This window comes from Neopsephotus bourkii, unplaced genomic scaffold, assembly GCF_033783945.1.
Source record: "Neopsephotus bourkii isolate Nb327-2 ecotype Australia unplaced genomic scaffold, CSIRO-AGI_Nbou_v1 NB_1479, whole genome shotgun sequence".
Lineage (NCBI taxonomy): Eukaryota > Metazoa > Chordata > Aves > Psittaciformes > Psittacidae > Neopsephotus > Neopsephotus bourkii.
The window spans coordinates 366,499-390,123 of NW_026901955.1; the positions used below are offsets into that span (position 1 = coordinate 366,499).

The 23,625-nt window shown below is 54.8% G+C and overlaps 1 protein-coding gene across 1 annotated transcript in view; it reads left to right on the forward strand.

Moving 5' to 3' along the window:
* The window catches only part of MYO18B (myosin XVIIIB), a 59,574-nt gene extending 55,711 nt beyond the window's left edge, over nt 1-3,863 (forward strand). The window contains exons 42-43 of the mRNA XM_061369234.1: nt 1,121-2,427; nt 2,897-3,863. Coding sequence (XP_061225218.1) covers nt 1,121-2,426 — 1,306 coding nt within the window. The 3' untranslated portion in view covers nt 2,427; nt 2,897-3,863. The remainder of the gene's footprint in view (nt 1-1,120; nt 2,428-2,896) is intronic.
* The last annotated feature ends 19,762 nt before the right edge of the window (nt 3,864-23,625 follow it).

The following is a 23,625-nucleotide window of genomic DNA, read 5'->3' on the forward strand; positions in this document are numbered from 1 at the left end:
CCGCTGTGCTGGCTGTGCTAGCTGGTGCCAGGGAACTGAGGCTGCACCATTCCCTATCCCTGCTGCACTCACTCCCTTCTCCCAGCCCTGGAATCTGTGTTCAGCCCATCTTGGCATGTAAATTATTTCACGGGTCAGCAGAGGCTGGGCTGAGCAGGTCCAGCGGTGACTGGATTATCCGCTCTCACCCCGTTCCCATGGCAACGCCAGCATTCCCGGGGCAGGATGCTTCATTACTGCGATGTAGAACTTGACCACTGCTCCCACACCTCGAAGCCTGCTGGCCTCGCAGAGATGTATTTATATTTGGATCCTGATGCTTTACTCTGCCCTTTTCCCTCCTCCCTCCTTTCTCAGGCAAGCTCATGTCCCAGCAGCCGGTTCCCAGTCCCCCTGGGCTGAGCAATCCCAGGGTATCAATGAGTGGGGATAATCTTTCTGCAGGGCCAGCAAGAGGATTCCCTTTCGCTTTTCCTTCCCCCCCCCCCCTTCCCTTTATCTTTTCCTTTCCTTTTATCCTTTCCCTTTTCCCTTTTCCCTTTCTCTTTCCCCTTCCCATGCTCTGGGGACAGTGTCCTGCTGTGATGGTGACCCCTATGGCTCCTTTTTGGTGAGCCCACAGGCTTCCTGCACCAGCCCTTGTTTGCCGGTGAGGTCCCATCCCCACACCTCACCTCCGTCACTCCCAGTTCAAGGGGCAGCCCCCGCCCAGGCGTTATCTGGCTCCTGCAACCCACAGTGCCGGCAGCCTGGGTGAAAGATGCCCTGCAATGCCGTTTGGATGCCTTCAGGGTGCTCCTCGAGCCACTTTCATGAAATTTTAGTGAATAATCTTTGGCTTTGGCAGAACTGAAAGAAATCCCACATCTTGCTGCAATCTGTCAAGGAAAAAGGACGTTTGAGGTATGCGTTTGGCAGAGCTGAGCTCGACCGCGCCAGCTTGGCTGACCTGGAGTTATTTAAGATAAAATCTTTGGGCATTGCCCAATGCTTGATGCAGCAGTGGGAGTTCATTTTGGGACTGCCATGCCAGGAGCAGCTTTTCGCTGCACAGCCCTGTCCTTGCTGAACGACATTGGAAATCCCATGGCTTAAACTAATGCCAGTATCTCTTGTTTAGGCTGAGCAGAGACGCCAAGGAACCCGCACCGATCCGGCCGGCTTCTTCCCGGAGCTCTGCCATGTCGGTGGATGCTGCGGATGGGGCGAGGATGGCGAGTCCCCTGCTCGGGGCGAGGAGACGGGAATATGGAAAACCTGCAGCGGATGAGGAGGAGCTGGGGAGCCTCAGGAAGCCTGGGGACAGGATGGGAGAGACGTCCCCATCGGTGCTGCGGCGGGGGGAGTCCCCTGCCCCAGACGGGAGGTTCCCCAGCCCGCTGTCTCCCACGGTGCCGAGGAGGAGGAGGAAGGGGGGGCTCTCCCCAGGGGCAGCGCTGGTCCCCAGCTCCTCGGCCGCCCTCTCCGAGTACATTGAGGAGCTGCGGCGGCAGAGGGGAGCGGAGCGGGAGCCGGGGCAGCCGGCGCTGGCTGACACCTCTCCCCTGCCCATTTACCGCACCATGGGTGCCGTGGGCCTGCGGCGCTGCAGGGCTTTCCCTGCAGCAATGGATGGTTCCATGGGGAAGTTGGATGGGAATGAGCTGGGGGAAGAAGGCGAAGGAGCAGGCGCTGGCCTCGTGCGCTCCTGCAGCCTGCGGAGCATGGCCTCGGAGCCGGCGCGCTCGCCGGTGCTGAAAAGAGCATCCAAGTTCGGCTCCTACGACTCCCTCCTGCAGAGCCTGGATGGGTCCGGCCGCCGGCCCAGCTCTCCGGCTGCGGGGATGGAGGCGCTGGGAACGCTGCGGCCGAGCTCCTGGAGGAGCTATTTGGAGCCGTCGCTGGAAGATGTGGAGGTGGGAACGGGCTCTGCGGAGCTGCTGAGCCCTCCCTCCAGTGACAGGCCGGGCGAGGGGAAGGGGAGCGACCCCTTCACCTGGAGAATCCCCACCCTCAACTACGAGCGCAGAACCAACGTCGACTTCGACGACTTCCTCCCGGCCATTCGCAAGTCCCGCTCCACCAGCAGCCTGGCCAAGCCAGGGAGGGACAGAAGGGATGGACACCGGCCCCTCACGGTGCGCTTCGAGGATGAGGCCATAGCGGGCACCTCAGCATCCTCCGAAGCGAAGGGAGCCACCAAGCGCAGCCCGGCCCTGCAGGAGGATGCTGGGAACGTCTCCGACTCCTCCTCATCCTCTGGCTCCCACCAATCCTCCCGGAGCGCCGACAGCATCAAGCGCCGGCCGGAGCCGCAGAGAGGGGATGGAGAGGGATGCAGCAGCAAAGCCAGCACCCAGAGCAGTGGGGCAAGCCGCCGGGCTGAGGCAGAAGGGAAGGAGGATGATGTCAACAGCATCATGAGGAAGTACCTGGGAAAAGACTAAGGTAACCCCATAGCTGGCAACACCACCGGGTCCGAGTCCACTGGGGTCCCCCCAAAAGAGGGTCCCCCAAGGTGCTACCATGCCTGCAGGCAGACAGGTCCTCCCAAACTCCTATCCCAATGCCCGTGCTTGTTTGGTTAATGTGAATTTGGCTTTGGCTGGATGCTGGAGGTCACCCTCATGGTTCAAAAGGGCTTCCCCCAGTTAGAAACTGCCTTGTCCAAGCCTTGGATCCAACCCCTGTATTTGCAACTGACACTGCAAGAATTGGGATTTATTACTGCGATGCAGGTTTGAAAGCAAAGTCCCTAATGAATGCACCACAAGTGTAATTAAGTGTTTAAAATAGATTAGGGAAACATTTTGTAAACCCATTGCCTTTAGCCTATCTCACTGGGTGTCAAGCTGTGCCCAAATTGACTAAGCCAACACGAGACGGGCGCACGTGTTAATGAAACATTTCTTTCCAGGAAGCACAATTTGCATAATGAAACCTCCCCACTTGCTCCAGACTTGGTTTCAAGAAGCTGCAGCAACGGCCTCGGAGCTGCACTGAGCAAGGAGCTGTGACCCTGCCAACTGCTCCCCTGCTCCTGCGGAAGAGCCCCTGGTAGGAAGCTCGTCACTTACACAGAGACTGAAGGCGGCTCCCTGGAAACCATGGGATGCTTTCACAGACTGAGACTCTTAGGGTTTAGACACTGTTTCTTTCTGCTCCTTCCCCCTTCCCCATCACTGCCGCTTTGCTCAGGGCCAGCCGCGGGGACAAGGGACTTTCTTGTTCTCCTGCAGTTGTTTGACTCAGGAGTTGGTGCTGTCATTGAAGCCCAGCGGCTGCCATAGGTGCCTGATAACATGGGATAAACCTGCTCTAGAGCTGGAGGAACACCAAACCCCATCCTTTGTAACCCAGGAGGCCTCATCCTGTGTAGCACTGCTCTGAAATCAGCAGCAGGATGCATTTGGGTCTTGGTGTGACATCCGCACGCTCTGGAGCTTTAATAATTCCATAGATGTCTGAAGGCAGATCCGTACGTGCTTTCACAGCTGGTTGGGATGTCTGAGCACCTGCCACTGGGCTGCAGGGGCTGCGGGTGGGTGAGTGGGAGCCTGCCTTCAGATGTCTGCTTGGGTTTTACACAATAAAATACTTGCTTCTTTGACACAAGCCTCTTCTTGTCCTTCCTCTCCCTGCAGGAAGCCAAGCGCTCCCACTGCCACCTCCATCTCCCTGAACTCACTAAAAGCTCTTTTCCCTTCCTGCCTAGAAGAGACCCAAACTTGCTCAGTTATCAGAGGTCTGTGGCATGAGCAAATCTCTCCTGTCCATCAGTGGAAACCTGCCCTAGTGCAAGGTGTGCCTGCCTAGGGCAGGGGTTGGAACTGGATGAGCTTTAGGGTCCCTTCCAACCCAAACCGGTCTCTAATTCTATGATTCTAAGTAATTTGCTGAACTGGGAAGCACGCACCAGTTCCACATCCCCACTGGAGCCTGCGGGGCAGCCACAGTGCAGCATCGCTCAGAGAGGCAAACTGGGCACTTGTCAGCGTTTTAGTTCGCCTCTGGGATTCGTCCCATTCGTTTCTAATTTAAACCAAAGCCTCGCAGTGAGAAGCATTTTCCTTGTCACAGATGAGCGCCAGAGCCCGGCTGGGGCTCACATCAGCACTTTGCTCGGCTGCTGGGAGGCTGTCAGCAATTCCCAGCAATTCCCGGGTCCCCGACGGCTCCATGCTGCAGACAGCGGGGCAGGCACAAGGTGACATTCCCTGCACCTCCAGGTCTTCCTTTTGCCATGTGTGACTCATGCAAGAAGACAGCAACTGAAGAAATTACCTCTAATTGGTTTAAAATTGGCCTTTCTGATCATTCTCTGCTATTTCTGGAAACCAGAAGCAACACTTTGTGTAGCTCTTGTGTGCTTCTTAACTGAAGCTGGGACCGGTTGGGTGATGCTCCTGGAGCCTCCAGAGGTACAAAACAGCTGGAAAAAAGGTGCTGTGCAACCACAACCAGGTCTGTGCTGTGGGAGAGATGGGGAACATGGGGTACAGGGCAGTGAGATACCAAGCAGGACAGGGATCAGGGGGTGAAGGCAGATGCTGACCAGGAAGAGCATCACAGCATGACTGCTGCACACAGCATCACAGCTCTGTCACTCTAACCCATCCCTGTGACACATGGTGGGGGGGTCTGCAGGTTATGAGACCCTCGGCTGGTGGCATGGTGGGGAGGGACACCCTGAAGGGCACTCAGTACCCATGGCAAGCATCCAGCCCTGCTCAGCATCATCCCACCTCCTGCCCCCAAAGGCTGACAGACCTACATGCACTGGCAGGCCGAGGTGTTGCTCTGCAGCTCGGTTTTAATCTCGCCTCAAAACACTACATAAATTGCTCATTATTTGGTGGCTGTAGCAAAATGATTCCTTCGACACTGAGCCTTTGATGTGGAATTACTACAGCGGTGGGTTTGCTTAACACGAAGCTGTTACTATTTAAGCTTGCAGCAGGAATGCAGATTGGTGGGTAATAACACTGACTTCTATTCTTTTTGCCTTTTCCTTTGCAGGACACGAAGGAAATTGCCCTGTCACTAGGAATGGCTTTGCACATCCTTTAACAGCAAACGTGGGGAAAATGATGCTGGGGCTGGAGCTTTTCAGGCTGAGTCCAGAGAACTGTTTGCCCTTGAAGCAGCAGGAGAGCAATGCTGATGGGTGGTGGGACCAAGCCATCCATCACCTCTGGACAGCAGTAAATACTGTGGGTATATGGCACAGGGTGGGAAATGCCTGTTCCCTGCCCGCTCTGAATGCACCAGAGGCAAGTAACCGATGTCCAGGTCAGTTGAGTTTAGGACCATGGCAGTTTATAGCCTGGGGGGGGAGGACAGCAGTTATTCTCTTTGCCCCTGAGTTTTAGCCACATTTACCTCTCTCAGCACAAGAGCATTGCTGCGTGCCGCTGTGAGGGATGGTGCCCACAGGGAGGAAGGATGCTGTGCCCTGTGCCAAGCTGCTGACATACAAATGGTGCCAGACCAGTTTGGGGTCCTGTAAGGGAGCTTTTCCCCTTGGGCATGTCCATGTCACCCACAGCGAGTGGAGAGTGCTGCCAGCTCAGAGCCCCCTTTTGGCATCCTTTACCTTGGTGCATCACAGGGCCTGGTGCTGTGAGGGTACCCCCATCACCCCCCATCACCCGCCTGCCTCCTCTCCAAGGAAGGCAGGCACTGGGAAGGGGAAATATCAGAGGGAGAAGCACCAAGCAGCTTAGACTGCCAAGTTTATATCTATTGTAATTACAGCATGGATGAGCCTTTGGAGAGCCTTCGTCAGAGACATGATCTCTGTGAGCAGCTCCTTCCTTTGCATGATGCTCATCATCACACTGAGAGTGCCCAGTTCATTAGCAGGTAGATAAGCCTCTTTTCAAACAGATAAGCTGGTTTTCCCTGTGGCTGCATTTGGGAACACTCTGCTTTGATTCCTACCTCTGCTCAGTGGGACAGCACACACACAATGGTGCACATCCTCACTGCATCCCTCTTGGCGATAGGACCTGACAGAGCAGCCGGGGCTGCTGCCACAGGCTGGTGGCTCCAGCAGCCAAGAAGGGATTGAGGAGCCTCCCCTCTGCCTGCCCAAGCAGGGCCAGGCAGCGTTCTGCTCCCGCCCCACATGTGATAGGATTCAATTTCATGCCTGTTGGATGCAGGGAGTTAATACCCTATCGCTGCCATGCACGGAGCTAGATGTGTCTGTTCCAAAAGGGAGATATAATTGAAGTCATTCTTCCTGCAGGTGGTTCAGCAGGCGTGGGAGCTCCTCTTGCTCTCCTCAGTGTTTGCCACTGTGGCTGCTCTCGCAGCCAAGCCCCAAGCGCACTTTCACTGCAGTGATTCACTGGTGACCTTCAAACAGGCTTGGGATGGGGAATTCCCTCTACAAAGAGGTGAGACAAATCCTTCCTGGCACAGCAGAGCTGGGCTCGTCAAGTCTGATTGCCTCTGCCAACCTCCCTCCTCCTTGTGTGGATGGAGAGCAGGGCCAATGCCCCCGTGAGGGACCACAGGGGTGACCCCAAAACCTGGGTCCCTTGAGGCTGCATGGTTCTGAGTTACAGGATGGGCTTAAGCCATTACTTCATATTGTATCATAATATGATTATATTTATATCATATTATATTACATTCTATTACATTCTATTACGTTACATCACATCACATTACATGTATTCCATATATCTATGTATTATAGAGGTGCTTGCTATGTCATCAAATTAATGGCTATTAGGGAAAACCCAGCGTAATTATCCTCATTCTATTTTCTAGTTCTCACTTAAAGGGACTTCTGTTTTCCCCTGTGTGCCCAGAGAAGCTGTGGCTGCCCCATCCCTGGCAGTGCTCAAGGCCAGGTTGGACATGGGCTTGGAGCAAGCTGCTCCAGTGGAAGGGGTCCCTGCCCGTTGCAGGGATTGGAACTGGATGGGCTTTAAGGTCCCTTCCAACCCAACACGATGGCCATGGCTCTTGGGGAATTACTGCTTCTCCACAGCTCTCAGTCAAGCCGCTCATCTGAGCTGTAAGTGATGAATTTCTCTGAATTGAAGATCTGAAAGAGCAGTGAAAGCTGGATTCCAGTGAGAGGTCCCTGTGCTTGTGCAGCGCATTGCAAACCAGCCAGGGAGGAAAGTCTCCACAGGAGGAACCTTTCCCGAGTAACCTGCGGTTCAGGGAGGTGTTTAAAGGGAAGAAGAAAAGCCCAGCAGAAGCAAAGCACCGGTGTGAGCTTCATCTGCATTCCTATTGCAGAGCTTCAGCAGTGGCAAAACGAACTGAACCCACCCAGAGAGCGCTCAGAGGAACAAGTGCAATCCCCAGCACCGGGGCAAACTGTTGATGCTGAAAACGCTTTTCAACGTGAATATTGATGCTATCATTGGCAGGCTGGGGGGGGGTGTGACACAGGGATTCTGCCTTGGGAAAGAGCCCCTCGGAGGTGGCTGTAACCCTGTGCTCTGAGAGGAGCTATCACACTGCTGCTGATGTGTTAAAAACAGCTCAAAGTCTTGGGGTTGCATTGAAAACAAAGGTAGGGGGGGTTGGTACCTGTTCATTTTCATTCCTTTCCAGCAGCACAGCCTTTGTCAACAGCCATCCCACAGCATAAACCCACTCTGCTTTGCCAAAGTGGGATCTCAGTGGGAAGCTGCATGCGGAGCACAGGACAGCCCCAGCCTTTCCCAAGGCTCCTGTCCCAGGGAAGAGGGACCAGCACCAGGGTTTGCTGCTATCACAGGTTTGGGATGCTCTAGGCAGGATGCTCGCAGGGACTGTGGTGGCTCATGCGAGCACAGGGAGTGTGGGCAGGGATCCAGGGAAACAGGGCTCCGTGCTGAAAACGTGAACATGTGCTTTAGGGGAAGTGCCAAGAAAGCAACATTTGGAGGTTAAAGAATGGCAGAAAACAGACAGATTTCTGCATGTGAGATTCAGAAAGGACTACTGTGAGTTCCGCAGCATGCAGGCTGTGATGCTTGTAACCAATGGATGTTAACAGAGGCTCTGGGATCCTCCTCTGAATGGTGTCAAGTGTAATTGCTGTGATGCATGGGGGATGACAAAGGAGGGGATGAAGGTGTTCGGGAAGGGGAGCAGTGGCCAGGGCAAAACCAGGCAGAGAAGGGGAAAATCAAAGGTGTGCACCCAGACAAGGCTTTGAGGGCTTTGCTTGGAGAGCCCAGGCACAGGGAAGGTGAGGGGTGTCTTCGGCCCTCCATCTTTGGACTGATGTCGCCAATTACAGCTCTGAGCCCGAAACACCCTGCAAATTGAGTTATTTATTCCTATGCAGTGTGCTCACAATTGCAAAAGGGATTCACTTAATTGGAAGTGCAGCCAGCATGTTAATAACCCCATAGAGGGGCGAGACGTGCACAGACGGGAGAGAAGTGTTTAATCTCCGAGCGATCGCTTGATGTTAGGGAGAGCTTTTAGCTTCCAATCGCGCTGAGCAAATAACACTGCGATCCCACGAGCAAGGAGCTATTTTTGTCCTTTTGCACAAGCCCTAGGTTTAAATTTGACATGATAATTGTGAATTATGTTCCTTCATTACCATAGCTACGGAAGGCTTTGACCAGCTACTGGATCACCTTACTAATGGCTGCCACAGGGATGCGGTGCAGCATCGATCGCTGGCAGGGGGCTGCTGTGACATCACTGAGCCAACACTGGTTCCATGGGGCACATTAGGGATGCAGGGTCAACATGGAAAATACCCTGTGCTTGTGCTTAAAGCACTTGAATTGTAAGAGGTTGCAGCTTTATGTGATGAACCTGGCTAACAAGGGGGGCTGATGGTCACCTGCCACTGCTCTGCTGGCTCTTGTAGATCCCAGGGGGCTCCTATGATGAGCATTGCACTCAGAACCAGCTTAGAGGGTGAGAAAGGCTTCTGAGCACCTATTATTTATCAGCCCAGGGTGCTCCCCTTTCATAGGGGCTTTTTTTAGGAAGGAGTCTCAGGACCTGTAATGATTTCCCAGCTTGGAAGGTTCTGGAAACCCAAGGAAGCATGAAAAGGGGCAAGGAACTGCTGGTTCAGGCACCAAGGATGCTGCAGCGAGGCCATGCCCAGCCCTGCACATCCTCAGGGGGACACAGGACCCAAGAAAGTATTTGCTTATAGAGCATCAGCCCAACATGGTCATGGAGCTGCATCTCCTTGATAGCACTATGGTACTGTCCTGGGACACGGAGCTGGGAGCAGCACCCTCCTGTTTGCACTGGACTGTGGGCAATGGTTGCGGCAAACCGGGTCCTGTGCTGGTCCACACGAGGTGTGACAGCAGAGCATCCCCGTTCCCACCTGCCAATTAATCCTTTGTCTTGTTCGTACCTGGGAGCAGCTTGTCTGGGCTGCTCCAGCCTGTCTGCTTCCCCATGAATAATACAGCCCAGCGGAGAGGCTGCTCAGGAATTATGCAGTGATTGCAATTAGTGTGGCAGGTGGAACAAGGGGGAATGTGGGGCACGGAGGGGATGTTCCCTGCAAGTAGGAGGGGAGGATGGAGCCCAGACTGGTGCATCCACAGTGTGTGCTGCTGCCTATTAATAGCACCCAGCTCCATGTCAAGGACAAGGCCATTAATGCTGGAGGAAGCATTTCTGCCCAGCCCTGCAGTGATGGTACTGAGTGGTTTCCTGCCAGAAACCTCCTCTCCTTCCTTCAGCCATCTGACAGCAGAAGCCCTGGATGCTTGGCACAGAACTGCATCACCTCCTGCTTGGAAATGCCCCAAATGCCCCATCCTGCTCCTTGGGCTGTGCTCAGCCTCCTACATCGGGGTTTGTCCCTGCCAGGACAGGGCTGTGGGATGCACATGGTCACAGGTATGGTCCCAGGGGAGCAATCATGAGATCCTGGCTATGAAGACATCCCTGTGCGGGTGCCATGGGGAAGGGTGAAGCAGTTCTTCATGAGGATGCTCAGCTGGCATCTGCTGAGAGGAAGAGGGACAAGTTCCAAAACCAACGCAGCAAGAGGCTGAAATGCTCTGCACGGCTCTGGTTGTAAACCTCCCATCTGAGCTGCATAAACTACCTTCAGGAGGTTCTCAATGACTGCTACTGCTAAACCCAGGACAGTTCCCAAGCTGCTGTGAGCAGGGATTGCACTGAGGAACGCGCCCTGCACCCAGGGACAGCCCCATGGAGCAGTGCCTGGAGGCTGCACCTGTGTTCTGTGCCTACCACCCCCCCCCATAGAGAGCACCAGGAACCTGCTGGTGAATACAGCCAGAACCCACTCGTTCCCATACACAGGGCAGAGTATTAATATATTCCTGCCTATTTTGGAGCGTGCTCCTGGGGAGGAAAGCCATTATTTAAACATTAATTCCTTGTGTGGGCTCTCCTGCAATAAAGCAGGAGTGCGGAGGTGTTGAAGGAATTACGCTGCTATTTAATCACGGAGTAATTACAGGACCACAGCTCTACGGAGCGGCTCTGATTGACTTCCCTGCCCAGCCCAGCCTCAGTGCACGCAAGGACTGAGCTCTTTGACACCAAACACACACAGGGATGACTTCACATTGGGCATGGCCTCTGCATCTCTGCTGCAGCATCCTGTGATCTCCCTGGGCTCCTGCACGCTGCTGGAACCACACCACTGCCAGCACTAATGCAGGATGGTCAGCAGGAGCTCACCAGGTTCCATATATATACATATATATATGTATGCAGATATACAGAGTCCTGCAAAGTGAGCCGCAGCTTGGACAGGGCTTTAGCCCCATCACACAGAACAGATACCCCAGGGGCAGCCCATGGCAGTGATTTGAACCTTATTTTGCCATAGAAATTCCACCATTCCCATCAAAATGCTGATTTGAAGGCCAGAGGGATTCGGCAGGGTCTGGGCTGACCTTCAAGCAGGGTTTATTGAACTCCTCCATTTGTGCTTGAGCTTAAAGGAAAAAACATCCCATCTTAATCTGAGAAGTGCCACTTCCCCTCGCCAGTTTGTTCCAGTGGTGAATTACCCTCACTATTAGAAATGTGTCCTTTGTTCCCGTTTAAATGAGTCTGGCTCCAGCTTCCAGCCATTAGTCCTGTTATGCTTTCCCTGTCAGATTAAAGGGCCCTTTCAAAGCTGCTTTATCCCAGGGAAGGTTTTTCCACAGCAAATTCAAGGCATCCCTGGATCCTCGGCTCTCCTCAGTCACACAGGCCCGCTCCCCCCTCGCCTCTCAGAGGTGTTTTTTCCAGACCTCACAGAATTTTCCTACCTCTTTTATTCCCCCTCTCCCATTTGCTCAAATTCCTCTTTAATTAAGCACGGCTCCCAGACCTGCCTGGAACATTCCCTTCTGTCCCATGAGGATGGAAGGAGCGGAGCAGAGCCACTGCCAGCCCCACACCAGGGCCACTTGCTCCAGCACGGCGCATTGGAAGCACATCACAACCTGCAGCCCTGTAAGTGCCTGTTGAGCTGCTTTTCTCTTGCAGCCTCTAAATTCCTTTCACATTCGCTGTTTTCTGGGAAGCAGGCTCTCAGTTTGTGAGCAGAGCCTGTATTTTCTGCCTCTGGTTTGTTACATCACCTTGAATTGTACTGAACTGCATTGTCCCTTGGATTTTACCACATAACCCAAATCTCCTGCCCCTGACGGACACCAGCATTCCCAGGAAACGTTGCTCTTGAGCTGCTTTCCAGCAGCACCCAAGTCTTGCAGAAAGGTAGCTGTGTCCAAGGCAGTTTCTTAATCCCACAGCATCAGCAGCACCTCTACCAGCAATAATAGGCTTAGCATCAGGCCCTATGACTTAAGCTCCTTAACAGGAGTAATGCTGGGTTTGTGGGGAGATGAGGGCAATGTTCCCACATAGGGATCCCTGCTCCCACCCCCACCAGTGTGGGAAGCACTAGGAGGACTCCCTCCCATCCCAGCACATCCACGGAGCCATGCTCTTCATCCCGTATTGCACCAGGTTTGGTGCCAGCACCCAGTGAACCACAGAGAGCTCGGATGAGGTTACTCACACCTTGCTGCTTGTGTTGTGCGAGTGGCTGTGAACAGACCCAGCATCACTCCTGCCTCCTGGCTGGGTGACAAGCAAACAAGCTGAGACCATGCACCACCTACCAGGGCACAGGAGGACGTGTGTGTGCGGGGGGGTGCCTGCAGCAGTGAGGAGGATCTCTGGCAGCCTGAGTGAGACAGAAGGTTCTGACAAGACCCCGCAGAGCGAGGTTCATAAATCATGGATGACTTGCTCAGCCCTCCTCTCTTGGAGCCAGGTTCTTGTGGACCTGCTCCTCCTACTCAGAGGAGCATCCAGTGATGCCACAGCGGCATCCCGTAAATAAAGGTCAGACTCCTGCTCATGGCTGCCCACGTGAGTCACTGCTGGGTCCCACAAGGGCATCAAAGGAAAACACTCCATGTTCCCAGGCCTCTGCATCCCCACTGACCACAGAACTCCTGGCTGTCCCCTCGCCCTTGCTCTGGGCTCTGCTGGCAGCGCTGAGCTGCCAAAGCCCCAGCACAAGCAAGCTCCGCCAAGCATCTGCAGCCAGTGCAGGCGCCCAGAACGCACTGTGCACAGAACTGACTGTGCTTCCAGCAGCCTGCCTGGGCTTCCTGCGCGGCCTTTGTTCGCCAGAGGCATTTACACACAGGAAAAGCACCAGTGGGAAAGGCACCCGAAGGAAGAAAACAGCCTCGGCGGCAGGGAAGTGACCTGGAGGGTGAGCAGGGCTCTTGGCGTCTGGGTGGCTTCAAGCCCCATCAAAAGGCCTTGGTCGGTGCTGCAGGGAGGCAGTCACAACCCATGACGCTTAGGGAGCACAGCCCCAGGGACCTGAGGGGCTGAAATGCTGCTCTGGGACCTGCAGCTTGGTACCAGGGGATTAAGGGATGTGATCCTGGAGTGAAGTGCCCAGCACCAGGGCAGGAATGCACCATTCTGAAGTTGTAGCCCGGCCCACAGCTCCTGGCAGGTTTTATGGCTGAAGAAATGGATAAATGAGGTGTCTTGCCCCAGCAGGACTCCACAGACATCCCTGCCCTGGCTCCTAAGTGATGCTTTAAACACTGTCCATGTTAAAGGGCCCATCTACTGCTGCCAGGAGCATCCTCTGCCACCCCCAAGCCCAGCAAACATCCACAGGGCCCACGTGTTGCCGCATGAGTGAGGGTTGTTCTGTACCGACCCAGGAGCCGAAATAAATTGCCGCTATACAATGAAGAGGCACTTTATTGCTAAGGCATTAGGCAAAGCTAATGTAATCTGAACTGATATTGAATACAAATCCTTGACTGTGAGTCACCCTGCTCTTACATTGTGTTCTGCGGCGGAGGAGCGGCGTGCCTTCAGAGAGCCAGGCATTAGGGGAAAATAAGACAGGAATATGCTTTTCTTTCTCCCTGTGAAAGGCAGCTGCAATGGCAGCCAGATCACCCAATCACTGCAGTAATTAATAAGTGTTTGGAACCTCCTGAGATTGATTGCATCATTATAACACCCAGTGAAACCTAAAGAGAAAGAGCTCACGGGGGAAGACGGTGCTGATTTCTTGTTCACTTTGGCTCTGCTCACTTGCAGAAAAAGCTCATCAAAGCCAGAGCAGTTCAGGAGCCCACAGAGGGCTTTTTTTTCCTGGATATTCATTACAAGTGGCACAAGACTCTGCGACTGCTTCTGTTCTTAAAGCCCAATACGGGGCCGAGCTGCTGCATCAGGCAGCGATGAGCTGCTCAGGGATGCTCCTGCCACCTCTCTGGTGCTCCATCACTGCTTTCCCATGCACAAATCCTGCTGCCCAGGCTGAGGAGCTTCATCTTCCACAGCCCAGCTCAGAGGAAATCCCTCTCTGAGAGCATAGTGGAGGAGCTGGGATCCTGCTCAGCAGGACATTTGTTCTGCACAGGATGATTGTGGGTGCCACATTGGTACACGACACACAATTAACAGCCATAACAGTGCTTCATAGTGATGGAGCATCCTTCACCTCTGGGTAGGAAAGCATTTCTGCAGACACTGATTAATGGAGTCCCTAAACCCTCCTGCGAGGCGGGCGCTGTCGATGCACCCAGCAGTAGGTGATTGAGAGTCGAGCATGGCCTTGTGCTGAGTTAGGGAATTTCTGCTGCTCACCATACCTGAGGTCAATACTAATGCAGTCCTCGAGCCCGCGGCCAGCTGGAGGCTGAAACTCTTCTAAACCAGCCAAGAACCTTTCCCTGTTTGAGCTCTCCCTTTCCCTTTAGCTTCTTGTTGCAAGACCAAGCAAACCTGGGTAAATCAGAGCAGTGTCTCTGCTCCACCAAGGCCAAGAGCCCCAGAGCATCCCAGACAGGGAAAAGCTCAGCCACGATGAAGGGCAGAGGTATCTCTGCACAGTGGATGCCCACACTGAGCTTCCATATCCCCCATCCCCTGCTGAAGCCTGCAGCAGGCAGTGCTGGGGACAGCCCGCTCCTCCTCTACACCCTACAACAGGAATTCTCGAAGCGTGCCAAGAAAATAAACATGATCCCAGAATGAAAAAGCAAAATACCTCCCACTCATGCGTTGGATCATCACCCTGTCAGATACCCATGCTGCGAGCACATGGGCATGAAATAACCATGAGTGGCTGAGCGCAGAGATGGGGCTCCAGCACAATGAGGTGTCATCCTGGCTGCAGCACGCTGCCAGCCCCGTGACAGCCCAGACCCCTGTGCACCAAGCCCAGCACTGATGCCATGGCCCTGCAAGGTGCTGAACACATCTGCTGCTTCCCCTGGCTTTGGGACAGAGGAATGAGCTGTGCCTCATGCTGGAGCAAAGCTGATAGCAAAGGCAGTAAGTCATTTGCTCCTCTCCCTCTCGGAGCACCCCTGTTTAATGAGACTATCCATCACCAGGGGTTTTTAAGCTATCAGCACAGTTCAGGGTGAAGGACTCGGCCATCTGTCACAGGGATCCACCAGTGGCTGCAGGCAGAGGCACTGGATGTTTCCCAAAGCTTAAAGCAGCATTGCACTGAATCCTGAACACCGATTCGGAGTGCAGCAAAGCTCCTCATCCCACCAACAGCACAGCCAGGCCCAGAGAGGCACCTGCTGCTTGGTCACGTTGCTCCAGGCTCCCTGAGCCAAGACCACTAATCCCGACCTGGGATCAGCCACTTCTCCAGCCCAGCAGCACTGGGAACGCTGCACGCGCTGGAGCTCTACAAGGAGCAGCCTGAGCCCGGGCTGCTGGAGGCTGCATACTGAAAAGGTCAGGCTGACACAGTGCAGCCTTCAGCAGACGATGCCCCAGCCCCTGCATCCCTCCCCTTGTTTATCGGCTCTCCTGAAAAACACAGGGGGAAGGGAAGCAGCTCTGGAAGGAGAAGGCGCAAGGGCAGCGGGATGAAAGGGGATGGAAGCAGATGGCAAGATGGGAGGGACCAGAAGTACCTGGAAGGGTTGAACTGCGGAGAATCGCTCTAACACGCGAGTAAGCGCATTCTCCACAGTGCTGTGCGCTGCAGGAGGACAGGCAGAGGCTCTGCTCCATGAAATCAATCCCACCCAGCGCACACAGGCCCTTCTGCTGGAAACCACCGCTCATTCCATCAGGAACCCTTCCTGGGTCTCGCTAACCCACCTCTGATCAACACCCACAGCCTGCAAATGGAATTAGAGCAGCAATGAGTAATTGCGACCTTGTTTTCAGAGTGGAAGAGAGCTTCTGAAAGTGAGAAATGCCAGGAGTGACTGGTTTGCAAGGAGGTGTGGGACACGCTGTGAGCCGGGAGGAAGCGCGCACGGGGCAGCATTGGGAGCAACACAGTTCCATGGTGTGGAGCCTGGTGCTGCACCCTGAAGACAACAGCCACAGGCACTGCACACCATTGCAAGTTCATGTGTAAACAGCAGCTTGTGACAGCACACGAGCATCGCTCCGCAGCACCATGGAAGCACAGGCTCAGTGATCCCCAGAGAGATCTATTCCATGAGCATGGAGTTTTGCAGAGTGAGGAGCATCCTTGGTCAGGGCTGGATCACAGGCCCCTGTGCCCATCCCCGTCCTGAATGGCTTTGCTGCATCAAACCAGCCGCAGGGCAGGGTGATGGACCACACTGAGCCAGTACATTCCTGAGGTTCAGGGGTCCCGGGCAGCCCCTTTTGCTGACAGTCAGGCTTTGCAATGGCCACTGAGATGCTCATCAAGGCACTGGGGCACACAGCAGCCTTTGCACAGGAGGAGCTGCCCTTCCCTCCAGCCCTCTTGTGCCATGGGGCCTTTTACCAGCTCCAGAAACAAGGGGAAGAGGAGCCTGGAGCTAATCTGAGGCAGCCCCCACCTGGGGCAGAAAGGCTCTTTGAGGATGCTGGAGAGCATCATATGGGGGCTCTTACACACAGAGGAGCTTTTGATGCTCCCAGAGGGTTTTGTAGGCACAGAACAGAGACGGCACTAAAGAGGGGCATGTACACTGCACAAATCTGCCACCACATGTACAGAAAAGGAAGCAAATGCAAAAGTTTTACATAAAGTCTTAATTTTGGAAGAACCACAAGAGAAAAAATAATTAAAAATCACTGTTCTTGGTTACAGACACTACATTATCAGTGTTACACACTCGAGCCCTTGGCTCCAAGCATGGAGGCTTACACAGCTCATCCTCTCATCATCCTCACACCCAAGAAGCAGCTGGGGAAGGTCCCCATGACTCAGGGCTTGGTCATTGCCCCATCACACCCTCACATGTGTGCACCCCAACACGGGACCTGCACGTGAGCACAGCCCAACACAGGAAGCATCTTTCAGGCTGGGAGGAGGCCATGCACCAGCACTGCCTGGGGACATTCATTAACACAAATTCATTACAACCAGGACACGCAGAGCTGGGGTCCCACGAACAGGAAGCTGAGCATGCTTTGGACTGGGCAGGCCAGGCCTATTCCAAAAGTGAGCCTCTCAACACACATCTTGCCCAGTGCTCTCTGCCCACCCCCATCTCCATCACTGCCAGGTCTAACCCTGGAGCCGTGGCACCAGGACCACCAGCATCCCCCTGGAGAGGCTGCTGGTCCTGGAGCCGCTGTGTCTGGGGGCTGCCACCCTTCCTCCCTCTGATCCTCCCATGTAATAACACACTGCCACACTTGACAGCTTCCCTTATCTGCTGCCAGGCTGATCAGTTCTGGCTGTAGTTTCATGCTGTTATAAGCAATCACACTTGTAAAGCAAAAACCATGGCTGCACTTCATAACAGAGGCACAAAGCTGGCTTTTAGGTGCTGGAGAAATCCCAGCTGGCAGCTCCAACCTCTGTCCTTCCCCATGTCCCTGCAGCCACCCATCCCCACCCCTGCTTTCAGACCCTTTCCCCATCCAGATCCCTTGGGGTTTTGCTGAGGCAGCAGCTTGCAGCACCCGCACCAGGGCACGCAGGGATGCACTCGGGGCAGCACGTGCTTTGCATTCACCACAGACCACATGCGCCATCAACACTTAGCCCTGAAGAAGCCTGGGGCTGGCTCTGGCACAGCAAGAGAACAAGCACATTGATGATGCTGCAGGACTTTGCTGTTATGGTGTGTGGCTCCAGCAGCACAGCCCTGAGCCTCCACCAGCCTTTTGCGGGGGCTCAAACCAGTCCTTTTGCACAGGGATGGAAGGGGTTGTTCCAGGGATCAGAAACCACCCCCCCCTCAAAGACAAGTACTTCTCCCATGGGGTGAATCTGACCTTGGTAAGATGCTGCCTCATCTTCCCTGGGCTGTCAGGAGCAGGGGGACCAGTCAGGGCTGGGACAGGCAATGAGCGATGCTCCAGTTCCTGCTGCACCCACCACAGGGAGAGCACCAGAGCTGGGAGAGCTGAACCCAGGGCCAGGCAGGGCTGATTTGAGGAAGAGAAGAGAGGTTTAAGCCATTTGCAGCTGCGTTTTAAAAGAAGCCATTTGCAGACGTGCCAATGGGGACAGATCACCCCAGGGAGACTGCACCAGGCTGGAACCCTGGGGCTGCATGAAGCTGTCCTTCACTCCCACCCTGCTTCAGAGAGCTGGGCTTGGGCGCCCAGCATTGGATGGGAGTGCAGGACACCAGCCCCTGAGCTGGGATAGCCGCTGATAGCAAGAAACCATCCCACAAGCCAGCCCTGGCAGCACACAGCTACTCACCATTCACATAGCAGCAGCTCAACCATCCTCACCTCAGCCCTGCTCCATGGGCAGCCTCCTCTGCACCAGCAGCATCAGGGTGAGGCAGTTCCAGCCCTTTTTAATGGCTCTCAGTAACGATCCCCAGGTGGGAGCAAACATCTCTGTGCTGTGGCTGCCCCTCAGCTCCAAACCTTCTCCAGGGAATCATGGCATGAACCAGGTTGGACAAGACCTTTAAGCTCATTGAGTCAACCCCAAGGCCACCACTAACCCATGGCACTGAGGGCCTTGTCTCCACACTGTGCGAATGCTTCTAGGGACAGTGACTCCAGCAGTGCCCTGGGCAGCCTGTTCCAATGCCTGAGCACCCTTTGGGGAAGGAATTGTTCCTCAGCTCCATCTAAACCTCCCCTGGTGCAGCTTGGGGGTCCATGCCAAGGAGCATCCCTGTGCAGGCTGCATCAGCCCTGGGATAACGCTGGTGTAGCTGTTATCCCCTGCATGATCTTCACAGCACAGCATCAACTGTGCCCTGCCCCACGTAGCGCAGCCCTGCGCAGACACCTTGTTAGACAGGCAGAGAATGTGTTGTGTGTTTTGGGAAGGAAACAAACCTCCTTATGGCACGTTCCATCTGGGCTGAAAGGTTGCCTGGAAGCAAGGAAGGACAGCCAAGTGCGCAGGGCACAGTACCAGGGCGACAAAAACCTGTCTCACTTCCAGCCCAGCCTCCCAGCGCAGCTCTGCTTCCCACCCCTCTGTGTCCTGTGCTGGGAAGAGGGGCTGGGAGTCATGGGACCAGTGGGACACATCAGGGCTCCACTAGGCACATGTCGCAGGGGAGGATACACTGCTGATGCTGCCAGGAAAAGGATGTCAGGCAAAGCAACACATCTCCTTTGGCCATAGCAGGAGGGTAATGAGAGCAGGTTGGTTGAGCCATGGGGGGGAATATCTCTGCCTGCAACTGGCCATTTTCAGCAGTGGATTGGGATAGGGATGGTCCAACCTGCAGCTCTTCCAGCAGGGACAGGCTGCAAAGGCTTGAATTTAGCTCCAAGTTGTCAGATAGATTTGAGGCCATGAGGGAGGCAAGACAGCCCCATGCCTGCTTCACCTCGGGTTTCACTCTTGCATTGCTGGAGCTGATACTGCAGCAATGCAACGGGAAATCTTTTTAAAGAAGGAGAGCTCTGCAGTTGTGCAATTCAGCTTAACAAGGGATGTGCCATAGAAACACAGAACCCCATCCTGGTTTGGGTTGAAGGGACCTTAAAGCTCACCCAGCCTCAACCCCTGCCACGGGCAGGGTCCCCTTCCACTGGAGCAGCTTGCTCCAAGCCCCTGTGTCCAACCTGGCCTTGAGCACTGCCAGGGATGGGGCAGCCACAGCTTCTCTGGGCACCCTGTGCCAGCGCCTCAGCACCCTCACAGGGAAGAGCTGCTGCCTAAGAGCTCAGCTCAGTGTTCAATGTCTGATGCCAAACTGCACTCACACGAGCAGCAGGGCTGGTCCCCAGCACACCCTAGGGCCCCAAGGATGAGGCACTGGAGCCTGGAAAACTGCGCTTATGCAAAAATTCGGCTCCCTGTGGGCTCCTCTGACAATTCCCAGCTTTGGTTTAGGTTTTTACAGTCCCCATAAAGGCAGTTAGAGTAAATTATGAGACCTATGTGTGGGCTGTCAGGAGGCTGCTTCCATCTTAAATCCCCCACAGCGTTGTTACTGCACTGCACTCAAGGGTGATTCCCTAAAAACAAGGGCTGTGCTTTGGAGAAGTGGTGGTGCCGCAGGGGTATCAGCAGGATGCTGTTATCTCTGGAGGTATCTGGGATAGACACCCACTGCTGAGCTGCCCCAGAGCTGGTTCTGTGTGGTCGGTGGGTGTTATTCCCTGAAATACAGGGAAGAGAAGCAGCTGGGGACGTGCCAGTGCTGGGGGAATGCCCTGCCCTGGCCAAGCAGCAGCACCAGTGAGAGCATCACCATTCACCACACCGGTGACATCACCACCATTCACAGCACCAGTAAGAGCATCACCATTCCCTGCTTCAAGGGCACCTGCCCCAGCGGTGGCTGAAGCCCAAGGCCAGGCATAGCCCTGGGACTGTCTCTTTGCAGCCGAAGGTGCTGCAGTCTGTTGTTCCCCCCTAACTCGCCTTCACGTGATTCCTGCATGAGGATCCTGCAAAAGACAGGTCCATGCAGGATGGCATTAACGTTCCTGAGGCATGTCCCCAAGTCCACCTCTTCAGTCCCAGCTGCACTGATACAGAAGTGCAGAACAACCCCTGTGGGTATGGGTGTCCCCACCAAGGCTGTGGGCTGTGTGCTGTGTGCTGTCCCCCACTGAGCCCAGGTGCCTGAAACCTCTTGGGACTCAAGAACAAAACCAGTCCTCGTAAGCCATCCTGATGGCCAGGCCAATGGAGAGCAGAACAGTGTTTGTGCAGGCTCTCTGCTCTGCACAGGTATCAGATGGCAGCAGGAGCTGCGGGAGGTGCTGGGCTCTGCAGGCAAGGGACCACAGAAGGAACTGCACACGTTGCTCAGTGCTGGTGTGCTTCCAGGGTGGGCGACTGAACCCACCGGGCTGGCAAGTGGCAGAGCTGTGATGCTGCTGCACCTCTGTGATTGCCCTCCTGGAGCAGACGGATGCCACTGCCAGGGACTGTCCTCTGCATCCTCTGCCCCTGCCCCAGCAGCACTGGACATGGTTCCTCCAAGCTGGTTTGGCCACAGGGTGGGCCAAGGAGGGGTCCTGAAGCTAAGCTAGGGTGAATCCAAACGCTCTTGCTCGCCAAGCATCCTCAGGGCACTGACTGCTCTCTTCCCATTCAGATTGATGGAGGTACAGAGGAGTTTAGCACTGGCACAGAGCCCTTGCTCTGCTCTCTGCAAAGAACTCATCCTCTTGTGGGACACGTGCGTATGAGGGAGAGAAGGAAAACTAATCTCTGCTGTTGCAGTAGTCACCATCATCAGCGTTACAAGCACAGCTACGTGTCCAAAGAGACCTCTCTGCTCTGGAGCTGGTACATACCGAGGGTTAAAACTAAGCCTGCAGCCTGCAAAAGTCCCTTCCATGACAACTGCTTCCCTCTGCCAAGCATCTCAGAGCCTGGCCAAGAGCATCCTCTGAAAACACGTGGCTCATTGTAACAGAGGCACTGGGGGATGTTACTGGTTATCAGCGGCTGCAGAGCAGCCCCGAGGCCCTGTGTGCTCACCGTGCCCAGCAGAACAGCCCCTGCTCCTGTCTATAGGTGCAGCACACACAGGCAGGGCCGTGCTGGCAGCTCTGAGTGTGTGCCATGGAGAGGATGCACCTCTCGGGCAGCAACGCGCCAGAGCTGCAGGGAGCAAACACCGCTGGGTGCTCACAGGGACCCTGCACCAACATCACAGTGAGCCTCTGCATCCCCCTCCTTGCCAACAGGCAGGGCACTGGGGTTAATGGGTGACATTACCCAGTAAACCAGGCATGAATATGTGGGTCTGCTGGAGGGGGAGCTCTCCCTGCTAGACGGGTGGTGTTTGCAGTACATTAGCTAATCTCATTGCAGCTTGCGCTACATCTCCCGCCGTGCGAATGCACACGCACACACACTGCGATGCTGAAGCCCTGCCAGGGCCCCACACATGTTATTTCCAGGCTGCCTGCTCCTCCCTCCTCCACAGCCTCCCTCCTGCCTTTCCGAGTCGTGCCTGCATCCCACAGAGTCCCCCCAGAGCTGCTGCCTCCGCAAACAGGGAAGGACCCGATGCCTTCGCGCACCGGCTGCCATGGCAAGGTGCCACCCTTCCCAATGGCATATAGCAAACCCCTGCATGGAGCCTGGGATGGATCTTGTGGGAGCACAGAGCCACGGGGCTGGCTCCGAGGGATGAACCCCTCTGGGATGCTGGATCCCATCACCAGCTGTATGAAGTACCACGAACCAACACTGGACCTTCCAGCCTTGGCAAATCCCTGTTCTCAGGCCTGTGAGCAGGTGCTGGGAGCCAAAGTACTGTTATTTCAGAGGAGGCATTTATACAGCAGCACTTAGTGACTGCTGGTAGGTTTATTACCAACCCCTCATCATACTGACACACGCAGCAGCATGAAGTTAGAGCAAGGCTTGATAATAGCTCTGCGCTAGTGAAATGCTATTATTTTGCTAAGATCTCTGGGAATAAATAGGCCTGTATCCATACAGCTCCACTGTGCTGCAGGACGGGAGGGTCAATGCACACATGGACTTCCAGCTCCGGGCAGGGTGCAAGGGCTGACCTGGCCACCAGCACCAGCACCGTGTGTTTTAGGGCGGCTTTTCCTTTCAAACAACCCACAAGCATCAGCCCAAAGGCACTTTGCAGGCGGAGGGCTGAGTCTGGAGGCAGTTAATGGCTTTCCACCTGCGGGAGCTGCGGAAATGCTACCAACGAAACACGGGCTCTGCTGCCAAGCTCTTACAAGCAAATCAATTAAAGCACCACAGCTTGGGAGACGGGTCAGAGAAAAGCAGCGCAGTATGGATTTTAGGGTTTTTCTTGAAAAGAGCGTTAGAACAAATCCCCTTTTTCCCCGCAAAGAGAACAACCGGCCCCTGCAGAGACACCAGCGCCAGGGTGCTGGGAGAGGCCACGGCTGGGCTGCAGGGAAGGATGCCTCCATAGCAAGGCATGGCCTCTGTCCTGCTCCCTCCATGCTGGCTTCATGGGTGATGCCCAAAGCATGGGGGATGCAGGTACATCCCTTTTAGCCCATGGCTCTGCTGTTGAGGAGGCAGAGACCCCATCAGGAGCAGGCTGCACTGCCCCTGCAATGCCATGACGCAGTAAAGCACCACTGCCACCATGATGGGACCCCCAAGTCCCTTCCAGTGCTGGCCAGAGTACGGCTTTCCCACCCCTCTGCTTCACAGCAACAGGAATTAGCATCTGAGTGGCTGGACCACACCTGGTTCAATAATTCACCCTGCACTGGGATCCAGGTTGTGCCGTGTGTGTGCACGTCTCCGTTCATGTTAACCAGCCTGCTAATCTCCTGCTTGGCAATCCAATCACTGGTGATTCCGTGTTTACCTGCAGATCGTAAGTGGGAATGTGGAGCAGCAGCAGAGCTAAGCACAAGTTCTTAACGGGCTCATTAATAATTCCTCCATTTGAAAATCCTTCCTCATTGCTGTTCTCTGAGATCTGTCAATGAGCCGCTGCTTAACCCACTTAAGATGCACCGCACTGATACTGCACCATGCTGCTTGTCATGAGGATACTGCTTGATACCACATCAAACACGCTGCAGCAACCTGTGACAGCGGCTCCGGCACCTTCCTCCATCAAATGGATAATCTCCTCAAAGACTACAATCAGCTCATCGACAAAATCTGGTGTTCGGAATGACATGGTTACTGTGCTAATTCCACTCTTCCCTTCCCTCTTATTCCATTGTTCCTTTCCCCTTGGCCGCTGCCCGCCGTGCTGCCCAGTGGTGCCAGGGCACTGCTCTCTGCTCTCTGCAGCACCTCAGGGGTTATTCCCAATCAGCATCACC